This window comes from Haliotis asinina, chromosome 3 (assembly GCF_037392515.1).
Source record: "Haliotis asinina isolate JCU_RB_2024 chromosome 3, JCU_Hal_asi_v2, whole genome shotgun sequence".
Taxonomy (NCBI): Eukaryota; Metazoa; Mollusca; class Gastropoda; order Lepetellida; family Haliotidae; genus Haliotis; species Haliotis asinina.
This window is the reverse complement of record NC_090282.1, coordinates 37,040,455-37,053,289: the sequence shown is the minus strand read 5'-3', so window position 1 is coordinate 37,053,289 and position 12,835 is coordinate 37,040,455. Positions and strand designations below refer to the sequence as shown.

General features: G+C 36.7%; 1 protein-coding gene across 1 annotated transcript in view; it reads right to left on the bottom strand.

Moving 5' to 3' along the window:
- The window catches only part of LOC137277952 (tetratricopeptide repeat protein 39C-like), a 36,287-nt gene extending 26,064 nt beyond the window's left edge, over positions 1 to 10,223 (bottom strand). The window contains exon 1 of the mRNA XM_067809967.1: positions 9,939 to 10,223. Within this exon, the coding sequence (XP_067666068.1) occupies positions 9,939 to 10,087 (149 nt within the window). The 5' untranslated portion in view covers positions 10,088 to 10,223. The remainder of the gene's footprint in view (positions 1 to 9,938) is intronic.
- Between the last annotated feature and the right edge of the window lie 2,612 nt (positions 10,224 to 12,835).

Here is a 12,835-nt window from a genome sequence, read left to right as displayed (position 1 = left end):
ATTTTGGTTGGCCGGTTGGTTGGTTGGTTGGTTGGTTGGTTGGTTGGTTGGTTGTTTAACGCTGCTGTCACAATTCTGCAGCTATATGAAGGTGGTCTGTATATACTCAAGTCTGAGCCAGACCATCCAGTGAATGATATCATAAGCTGAGATACGATTACCTGCATCAACCGTACCACTTAGTCTGACCACTTGATGCTGTTAGCCGGCTCTTACGTCAAGCATGGGTAGACCAGATCTTCATGGGTCTTGATTTTTAGATCTATTTGTGCACTGGGCCGGAGAATGTAGAAAGAAATTACATTGCTTTGCTGTCTCTGTGAAATCACTACAAGATGAAAGACGATTATACAGTATGGACAATACAAAACCCATGAATAATTGATGATCTTGATGGCATGGAGTTTTATTCTTGTATGATCAATAAAACATGGAACATACTAAGAGATTGGCTGAGTCATGGCATGTCCTGGTGTAACTGGTAGACCATATCCACAACACATAGTATTCCTAGTCCTACTTAGTGAACAGACGTGGTGATATGGAACCAGTCTTATGATTTAATTAATACTCAACTTAAAATCACAAAATGACTTGATGATAATGAAATTTCTCCTTATATTATGTGCTTGTACAGCAACAGACACCAGAACTGTGCTTCACACACTGTACCAAACCTTGTTTATATGAGTGAGTGAGTGAGTGCCTGCATGCGTGTGTGCATGGGTGACATCGTGAGTGACAGAGTGAACAACAGGGGTGGAAATAACCCATTGCAAGACGTCCCAGTCCAGTGTTTTTACCTGCCAGGCAACCAAATTTGTATGTGACAATGTACCAGTGTTCCGCTGACTTTCAAATGTTAATAATGTTTCTTATTTTACAAACATCAACAAGAAATTTGGCTGGTATAGTGGGAAAATTATCAGGACAAGTGATTTCACATGTGCAACTATACCAGAGTACAGTTGTAATTTTAATGTTAATCAAACCACTAAACAAACGAGTGAGTTTAGTTTTATGTCGCTTTTAACAATATTTCATGTTACAGTTGGGTCACTAGAAATGGGCTTCACACATTGTACCCTGGTGAGGAATCAAATCTGGATCTCGAACACCTTAAGCACTAGTTTACTCCACTGTCCCTTACGTGCTTGTAACTGTGACTTGTTTTGTGCTGATGATGCTGCATCCTCTTCAGGCAAGAGAGTTAACTGACTCTCTTTACAAGAGATGGAATCACAAGGACGGACATTTGGCATGTAACTTCCTACTGCACAGTTAGGGCAATATGGAGACCTATATTCTATTAACATCATTAGATTATAAGATGATTCAATAAATCTGAAATTTCTCTATATTTATAATCCATACTTGCAAGTCTTGTTTCACGGTGATGGAACCACATACTGCTGAGTCAAGGTAATGACTCTTGACACAAGGTGGAATTTGACTTGTCAGTCATAAGGTGGGACAAAGAGGGCACAGAACTTGAAATAGCCACTGGTGACATGATGATTGAGCCACAAAATTCCTGCCTAGTTCAACACTTAAGTGTCAGACAGCTCCTTCCCTTAACCTGGTAATACTCCGGCAGTATCACAGTGGGACACAAAAGATATGCAGTGACAGAAATTGAGTCTGCAACACTGAACAGTGATAACATCAAGGAATTATATGACTTCTGGATCCAGTAAATCAAAAATGACTTGGACTTGTGTCGTTCTTTTCGTAATTATCATTATGAGTGTTCACCAGCACTAAAAAAAAATCTGGAGACTGACTGAGTAAGGATTTAAGCTTTGTTTAGCAATATTCCATAGCGTGTTTGGGGACACCAGGAATGGGTTTCACACACTGTACCAATGTGGGGAATCAAAACTGAGCCTTTGACATGACAACAGAAAGCTTTAACCTCTAGGCTACCCCACTGCCTACAAACTAACTTTAGAAAAATCATTCTGAAATAAGAAACCTATATATGACTGGCATGTAGACATCTTACCTTTCATCTAACAGATCAGCTTATGTTCGAAAAAGGTCACTCTGACGTGGCCTGTCGTTGAATATCCTTAGATCTACTTGCAGCTGAAGCAAGCATTAGGATCAGGAGTCTAATCTACTGTAAATTAATCATACACTAAATAGGCTTTCAGCAATGCATATACACCTCATCTTGAGAGGTATTACATGAACATTACTACTCAGCAGAGTGAAAATGTTAACTGGAATGGCTCTTTTAATATGTTTTCTTATAATATAATCACAGCCTACCAGTTTATTTTTGAAATACATTGTATTTCCATCAAAAGTTTTGGCTCATTAGTGTAAATACAGCCATTTATGCCAGACAACTGTTCTACTTCTATACTAAATTTTGCTAAATATTCCACTCTGTTTAAAGGTACTGTTTACACATGAATTGATGTATTATATACCAAATTTGTTTTGTTGAAAAGATTACTATCATGAGTTCACTAAACGATAAAAATCAGTGAAAATTGGTGAATTCTTACACCAAAATGAATGTTTTAAATGACTCTAAATTTTTTATGTGGAGTGTATGGTGTGAATATTTTGTTAGCAGACAATATGACATGACAAAATAATCACATACAGGAAAAGATTAAGAAGTTGGTACAAGTTTTTGACATTAAAGACTTGTATGAACCTAATGCACTTTCTGAAAGGACACAATTCCCTCAAAAGGCTCTGGGAGCTGCATCTGTAGAAGCAGCAGATGACAGCCCACATTTAGAAAATGAAGAACTGATTTGTTCGAAATTTATGGCAATTATGCCACAAAATTACATTCAGGACAAACCAGTTTTATTTCTTATTTCTTGTTCTATGTATTCATGTCCCCAGAAAACACGAAAGAGAAAACAAGAAACAGGTAAAAGTTTACCAGTCAAAGCCAACACCCACATGAGTTTTCGAATTAACTATTTTGGTTTGTTTACATCAGCTATAAATAAGTTGGGTGAATTCATGTTTCATATTGATGAACATTTCACTGATATCACATTTACTGGATTTTACTTTTGAGACGAGAAAATGAATTTTTATTTGTTCTTTTTCTTGAAAATATACTATCAGTGGATCCATAAAAAGAGAAATATAATTGATGTGGCGTAAGGTATAAACATAAGGGAATAAAATCATCGAACAGAACAATGTCAACCTCACATTGTTGGCTTCAATCTCAACTGATAATATTTTACAAGAATTTGAACAAATTATACATTTTCATTGTCTGTTTGTATACACAAGCTAGATTAACATTTCAGTATTGTGATATTATTTACTGTGTTACTCACAGTATGTTTCAGATAGCAGGATCTGCTCATCAGAGCAAATATTAAACAAAAAGATCCTGGGAGTTCAGATTAAGCTGGTGAGCTTACATGTCTAATGATAGGTGAGCAACCTAAACTCAACAATGATAGATAAAGAGTGGTCATGGTTGTCAGTCTTCTCTTTAGTTAAACACTTGAACAGCACAATGTCAGTGTATCTGACTGAATGTCAGTGTATCAGACTGACACAGCAACCTACTAACTTTGAGGAATTACGTAGGAGCAGGCCCTACAAGTTGATTATTCAGGGGTGGAAACAACTTTATAACTGATACTGTATTCAAGTACAGTGGCACATGTAAAATCACATGAGTTGATAATTTTTCCACTATACCAGCCAAGTCTGTTTCATTTTTTATGCAAACAACACAATTAACTTTGCAAAGTCAGCTGGACACAGATACAGCGTGATATATAAATTTGCTTGCCCAACAGAAATATCAACTGACGGGGACATCAGGCAATGGTTTATTTAAACCCGGGTTAATGTATGTATTAATCAATTCTTCAGAGCAACTGTTGACAAATGCGGATTTCCTGACTACTTGAACATGATGCAGTGTGAATAGCTACGGTTTTACACCACTTTTAGCATTATTCTAGCTGAATCATTATCATGGTGGAGGACACCATAAATGGTCTGCACACACTGTATCCATATGAGCAATCCACCTGGGCCTTCGATCGGCATGATGAGTGAACACAATGCAAAAATATTAAATAAAGTGTGTCTGTGAAGCTACAAAAACTGCCAGCATGTTACATAAACTATTGGCAATGTCATGAACCACAGATGGTGGGTGTCATGTTCACATATCTGCAGCAGTATTTTCATTTACTGTCACACTGTATTCACCTGTTTCATTAATAATCATGATAATTGAAACAACTATGCAATCTGTATTGACCATGCTAACGGCTGGAAACATATTCCATGCTTAGTGAGCACTCTTGGTAATATTTGTGTCCCTTTTGGTAATATTTGTGTCCCTTTGGGTACTAATTGTGTCCCTTTGGGTAATAATACTATCAGATATGTTTTGTGAGGATTTACAGTTCAAACAGACCCCCAGTAACCTAGGATTGTCATAACAGGTAACAAACTCAAGAGGTTAAAAAATCCCATCACCCAAAGCTCAGGACAAGTCAGTTTTTATTTTGGGCAATCAAATAATGGCATCTTACTTGTTCGTGGGGTACTAGATAATTTCTTCTTATGGTTTTAAACTGCAAATAAACTTGGATTTCATTTCATGTCTGCTCAAAATGTACCTATTAAATTTCACAATAATAATAAAGTAGAGTTACCTTTCTTTGCTATTTATCCCTTTTCGTTAAACAGTCCTGTAAACATTAACATCAAATACCATGTTGATTTATTCTTTCCTAATAATTATCAATATTGTGCCATAAAAACAGGGCAAGTGGAAAATTAGCCACTACAAATTACTTTCTTAAAGTTACTTGCCTCTTGGCAAGAGGCTTTTAAAAAACACATTGAACCCCTGAAACTGGATCAGGTGGTCAAGCTCCTTGACTTGATTCACTGTGTGCGAATTTTCCTCAGTGACACTGAAGGGTGCCAACAATTACCTCTTAACATTAAAAAATAAACATTCTTGAGAAAAAGTTATCAAAAAGTGTCAGTCTGCACAACTGGGATACATGACATGTGTCAACCAAGTCAGCGAGTCTCGCCACCTACCCATTAATTGCCTCTTATGGGTTGCTGAAGACCAATGTGTTCTGAGGGATAAATATCCTGCAAGTATCACCCACATATATAGTTACTAAGTCAGGACAGTAGCTTCGAAAGTTAATGGCTAAGACTAAATGCTTAATAAAATGATTTCAAAATGTGCTCCTAATCAGGCTTTCTATATGACACAGACATGCACGTCCAGTAGTCACAGACATGCATAATGGACAGAAAAAAAATAATATTCTGTCCCAAGGTAGACACCAAATTGTTAATTGCACCAATTTCTCAACAAGAAATATAAAGTCCTAGGTACAAATACAATTATTACTTCCGAAAGTATAATTCACTACACTATTTATTTACTTTACAGGACCCCAAGATTTCATGTAAAGAAGATTGAAATTAAGAGGATTTATTTCATACGGAAGAATGCATCTACATACATATTGACAATAGTCTGGTAGCCCGAGGCAACATAATATGGGCAGGACAAGAGAGAATCAATTGATGGTTTTCATTTTTCACTAGCAGCACTTGAGGCCAAATTTCTGAACCAGTTCTCATAAAGCTTTTGTTTTTCAGCAATTGGAACTAAAACTGGACAGAAAACGTAAAGATACAAATCATTATTTGCTGTGTTCAAGCAAGACCAGATCTGCAACAGAATCTGAAGACTGGTAAATTAACATGATTAAAGCAAGTATTTTATAGGTATGGTCAAGAAAGTCCACCAACTGTGTATTCGAGCAATCAATCCAGTACCGGTATATAATACAAGCTAATATAACACTAAATGCAAGTAATAGTTGTTCAAACATTTTAAAAAATATTTTTGAGCCAATTTATGATCAGAAAAATAGAGAAGATGGGAATGAGAAACATCATAAACTCATATCTTTGGCTTATACCCAGTAACAAGTACACAAAGTAAGAAGTACACCTAAATAAGTACACCTAAACAAGTACACCCAGTAACAAGTACATCCAGTAACAAATACACATAAACAAGTACACCCGGTAATAAGTACACCCAGTAACAAGTACACCTGGTAACAAGTACACCCAGTAACAAGTACACCCAGTAACAAGTAGACCCAGTAATAAGTACACCCAGTAACAAATACATGAACAAATGCCCTCTGTGACTTCCACATCCTAGTGCAGTGGTCTGCAGCTAAAACATTACAATGAAACTATGAGGTGATAACACTCACTTCAGTAGGACAAGGTGTCACACATCACGCTGATAATCAAGAAAAAATATGTACAAACAAGATGAAACTCTCCAGCAACATCATGGCAAGGGACACCAGAAATGGGCTTAACACATTGTACCCATGTTGGGAATCGAACCATGATCATCAGCATGATGAATGAACACATTCACCACGAGACTACACTTAAACTATGTCCCCCCTCTCTCTAGAAGCATATGCTCTTGCCCATCCCACGTACACACATCATCTAAACTGTCTGCCTGTTAAGTCTTAGGAACTTGTAATCTGTCTTTTATAAGAAAGCTCATCTAAAATGATTGGCATCTAATGGAATGGCATTCAGAAGTAACATACATTAAGAGGGAAGTTTGTGGATGTCAAGTTCTGTAATTACGGAACAGGGAGTAAGAAAAGTCATGTTCCTCATGTCAGAGACATGTCACCCATAAATCTATTACTTAATGTTTATCATGTTTACAGTGACAGTGGTATTCTGCACTGACAACTGTGACCTAACAGCTACATAGATTACTTACAATACAACCGGACACTTCAGATAAGAAGAACAAGATGCTTATTCAAAATGATACTTTGAAATCTTGAGAGTTTCAGCCATGTTACATTTGCTGCATATTTGGACTTGACAATGAACGAACGAACGAACGAACAAACGAAACGAACGAACGAATGTTGCTTTATGTGATGTGTTGAAAATCAGAGATAATAAATAATATCAAGGCATGGCTTAGAAATCAGTTTACACTGGTTGGTATTTTTGCTTCAGTTTGTTCATGAGCTTCAGAGACATGAATTAAGTGTGGACGGGGAGAGAGAGAGATAAACTAATGGATGTTTTATTTTCTTTAACCACATTTACATAGGCTGACGCTCATGCTGTTGATCACTGCAATGTCTGGCCCCAGCTTGATCATTTACCAGCACCAGCATATACCGTAGTTGAAATATTACTGAGTGTTGTGTTAAACAAAAACAAATAAATACTTCTGTACTTTCTCCTTATAACAGTGGTAATTCTTCAAAGGCAGAATTTATCATGTAATTTTTCATGCAAACGGTTTAATCTTTTGAACTGCTAGCTAGGAAAGCTGACATTAGGTCATTAGTCCATGGCATCATTTGAGGACTATAATTCTGAATCTGTTCTGAGGGATTTCATTTTGTTAGAATTTACAAACTGATTCTGACAGACTGAAAATATAAAAACAGTAAATAGGGTCCCTTTCATAAAAGTTCAGAAAAAAACTCACTTACACTACTCCGTGAACTGAAGTGTTAGACAGCTATACCCATGAAAGGTGGACAAGGTCAGACTTATTGGTAGTCCAAGCCAGCTAGACACAAGTTTGAAACAAAATTTTCAAACACTGCAAACGTATATTTTATTATGAAAAGCTCAAAATATAAGCTTTGCATTTGCGTAAAATATAAAATAACACTATTACTAACAGAAAATGTTTAGTTTCCATGCAAACAAGCAGGAAGAACGTGTAACCCAATTTACCCTCTATAATTTGTGTACACGTATTTCTTTATCTTTAGAGATCTTTACTGGCCTCTGTGTGAACTCACCTGAGGTGAACAATGCACAAACAGCTTTGTCTTGATCATTGTAACTCGGATATATATCACTTTAAGGGTTATGCATTCTCTTATGTATGCATGACAATATTATGCGTGCAAGCAACGACACACTTGGGAACTTAGTTTCACATCAATAGATGCAGATTGCTAGACCTTGTCATCGGCCTGTTCTTAAGGCAGAATTATTACTTGAAAATGTCTACTCATTAGCTTAAATATACCCAATAGGCTGGACCCTTGGGAGAATAAGCATATAGAGATACATAATACCCAAGGATAACTAACATTTACTCTAATGCCACAGTAACCTACAACCTTTGAGGAATTATGGAGGTTGAGGCCCTTGACTTGAGAATAGAAGTTGATTTTTGTGTGTATTATTTAACTCTTCACAGAAACTCTTGACAAGTATGGATTTCCTAACCACTTGAATATGATACAGAGTGAGTGACTGAGTGAGTTTAGTTTTACAAGACTTTTACCAATACTGAAGCAGAAGACACCAGAAATGGGCTTCACTCATTATACCTATGTGGGAATCAAACCCAAACCCGGTCTTCAGTAAGAAGGGGAGATGCTTCAACTACTAAGCTACCATAATGCCCTTATCCCAAAAGAAGGATAATTCACATTTGTGAAAACAATATCCAAAGCCATGTCTATCAGCAGAATCCTTATCAAACCATCAGAATTCATCACCTGAGATCATAAAAATATGCAACAATACCCTGTGAAGTATTATCTGACATTTTGTTGCTAATAAACATTCAAAACAATGCCCTGCCACACCTAGTGTGCACAGGATCCCCACAGTCACAGAGATATATGACTACACACAATGTCATTGAATATGCACTTCAATGTTGAGTGAGTGAGTGAGTGAGTTTTGTTTTACGTCGCACTTAGCAATATTCCAGCTATATGGCGACGGTCTGTAAATAATCGAGTCTGGACCAGACAATCCAGTGATCAACAACATGAGCATCAATCTGTGCAATTGGGAACCGATGACATGTGTCAACCAAGTCAGCTAGTCTGACCACCCGATCCCGTTAGTCGCCTCTTACAACAAGCATAGTCACCTTTTATGGCAAGCATGGGTTGCTGAAGGCCTATTCTACCCCGGGACCTTCACAGGTCTCAATGTTGAGAGTGTATCATATTTATATAATAAATATAGCCTTCAACACTGTATAAATTTAGTAAGTGTCAGTTTGTGGTGGTCTTTTTATTTTCAAGTTAATAATGTTGATAACTTTCAACTTGGGCAAATGAAATACAATCATTACTTTTGAGACATAATGAATATCTGCCCCAATCTTATCATTACAAAGTTAAATAACTTCTACTGGTAATATTTATAAAAAAAACTGCAATTATAGTTCTAATCCTTATATTTTCATATAACATGAACGACCATTGCATACTGAACGCTCACAGTTATCTCCTTATCAAAATGAGATTGGATAAATAGCATGGGAGTTTTTGTTTATTCCAGTTACTATATATTAACCATTAGGAAAAAAGGAAATTGGTGTGAATTTGCATGATGGAAAAATTGTATCTAGCTTGTCAGACTAATATCAAGCGTTTGAGCCTAGGACCATGTGTAATTGAAAAGTACATAGGTTTTTTATAGTTTCACTGACCTATCCTTTAACCACATGATAATAGATACAATCATCTCAATGTTATGAAACCATATATGACTTTGAACAAAGCAGAATCCTGTGCTTATTCCAACTGTTTTACATAACAACACTTCTATGTATATCACAAGATCACCCTGACATATCACACCTTCATTTCACTATCTACCCTCGACAAGCCAATGTTTATCAGCTGTTTGTCGTCTTTATTCATGCACAGATTATGCAAAACAAGTAAGGGGGCGTGGCTTAAGAGCAGAAGCATGTGATTCGAAGTCATTACTCGACATCCCGTCAGTTCTCAAGTGTTTCTGTGATAACAACATTTTATGGAATAAAACCCCAATTAAATGAACTGTGCAGTGAACAATAAACATTCTATTTCCATTAATGAATAAATTATCCTTACTTGTATTTCTCAAAGAGAGCATAAGCTTCATCGAACCCGTTGTTTAACAGCATGTTGATGCCAGTAAGCGCCATTTCGGCGTCATCTGTCAAACCAGGATCCTCCCCTTCTCCAACATTCATGTCTTCAATCTCGTTCGCCTGTGCCATGGTGATTCTAAGTCAGACACACTTATGATATACGTTATCACGTCCAAAATGTAGCTTTAATCGCATGTAGGTGACAGTTCCTCAAGTTTCCCTGGTGTCCGCCATGTTGTTTTGGACAACAGCCTCGATTTGGTTTCTGGTAGTCTGTATAGTTAGTTTCAGGAAATATGTTTGTGTTCAGACGTTCCTCACTTGTTCAATGAGAATTTACAAATATGGTTTTGCCTTTTACTCTTTTTAAAGGCCCTGTGGCTGCGCCGAAAGAGCATACGTTATACAAACAGACCAAAGAGTCTTCTTGTCATTCTTAGCGCGTAGCAAGCCATTTTTTTGTCATCTGAGTTTGATAAGTTGCAAAGCTTCATATTTATATAGTATTAAGAACTTGCCTAACTTGAACCTTTTTGTCACTGAAAGAAGGGAACGTTTCTGTTTCATGTTGTGAAGAAAATATGTTTACTGTTCATAGTTATGGGGAGCCTATATAGAGGGGGAGAAGAAACTTCTCGAAAAGCCGCCGAACGTATGTCTCGGGTCATTACGTAACCAGTGTAGCCAATATGGTGGTAGCGTAGCATTTAAGATTGAGCCCGGTTTATTTTCAACAGCTGATTAAGTTCGCTGAGTGTTGTAACAACTGAAATCAAACATGTAGCAGATAGGTTAACTATTTTGTCACTTCAGTTTAAGTCAAATAATTGGTATTAGTGTCCGTATTATGACAGCAGATTTGTAGTAAAGTTTCAAGTCGGTAAGTTATAGCTCACTGGCTTCTATTCTCGATTCACCGCGAAGATAGATTAAATTGTGCCGTTAAAACCTTCTTTCACACATTCGTTTAATTTTTAGAAGGAGAACATACCTTTAATTGAAAGATATTTGCAAGTAATAATGACAGTTTTATGACTTAAAATTTGTTAGGGTGTAATTGAGGTGTGTGAAAAATATGACATTTCGCCATTGAAATGCTATACGCCGTTGTTTGAGTATTCCTAGTTACTTCCTCAAAAACAACTTTCACATACACCTTTAATTCTATACTATCAGGTGACATGTGTTTGCAAGTAATAGTGATAGTTTCATAATCTAAAAAAGAATGTTAGGGTGCATTTGAGGTGTGTGAAACATATAACATATTGCCGAACTGATCTGATTCGCCATTGATGCTTGAGGGTGATAGTTCCATAACTTCTTTCTTGTGGATCTAAAACTGGAAAGGTGTTTTAGAACGCGTTGTGAGAGTTTTACAATTTATTTTGTAGGGCAGTGTGACAGTGTCAGTTAACATTTTGTTAGTGTCCATTCCATTCCCCACATGCAATAAGATATCTGAATTAATTATTAATGTAAACAAAAATGCTTCAAAGTAGATTTTATTTAAAGGACAGCTGATTTTAACACGTGTTCTCGCGATACTTTCGCGTTCTTTACATGTTTTGGGAGGGAAGGCCGCGGCGTATCATTTATTCTTTCATTCATTCACATATGTACTTCTTTCTTTTATTTTTTATTTCGTTCATTCATTCACATAATTCTTGCTCTTAATTCTTACTATAATTCATTCATTGTAAAATTCCGACTGACATAATAAACTGGCTGAAGTTCTGTTAAACCAGGAATAATCTACAACGTATATACTCTATATAGTCTCCCTGGTTAAACACAACTGAAGTTGCACTGGGAACGAGTCAAGTCACTGTGTGCGTTGGAGCATGACGAGGCACACTTTAATTAGCACAAATGGTAAAGAAAGCAAGCGAGTGACCTATCCCTGTTGTAGAGTATCCCTGATGGTGACTGTATTGGTTATGCTTTGTTTTCAAATTATATTTTAGTCAATATGATTCATAGAGAGATTACCATTTTTATAATTGTCCTCTTAAAGTGTTTGTTGGTATTCTTGGCAGGAATTAGCATTTCTTTTTAGCAAAAATCATGTGTAAGCTCGGGATATTTCGAATTCTTACAACGGCGGTTACGTCCATACATTTATCGGTACATCCCCAAATCTGTCTTACAAAAACGGATCTCATTTATTTATTAATGTTATAAGGCTCAGAAGGGAGTATTTGGAGGGAAAAAGCCTCGATAGTTTAGCATTGACCTTTTATTTGACTTTTATTGTTAAGAGATGAAACGTGTTTTGTAATACTGACCACTCGTGAACTTCCGGGGTAGATAGGCCTTCAGCAACCCATGCTTGCCACAAAATTCGAATATATGCTTATCGTACGAGACAACTAACGGGATCGGGTGGTCAAGCATGCTGATAGCTGGTCTGCCTGGTCCAGACTCGATTATTTACATATCGCTGGAATATTGCTGAGTGTGTCATAAAACTAAACCCACTCACCATCATCTACTTGCACCTTGTACAGTCATCATGAACACAGCATTATAACCCGTTTCACCCCAAGCCAATCATTACCAAGGTATTCATGTAAAGTTAATTAATTCATGTATGTTGATAAAATTCCCTTTGAACACACTTTGTTCTATTTTTGGAAGTAATCACCCAAAGGGACATGGCAGTACGTGGTATGTTTCTTAACATTGTTTGTACATGTCATCCTCCAGATGATATCACTACCTTGCCTCCTTTACGGTCACAAAATTCGTTGTTCTAATCCTATTCAGGGAGTTGAGAATCTCATGTTTGTACTTTTTCTGAAAAAGACTATACACCAGAAAGCCAGATGCTCTAAGGGGGGTAACTCTAAATTGTTTACGTTTAAGGACGCATGCTGA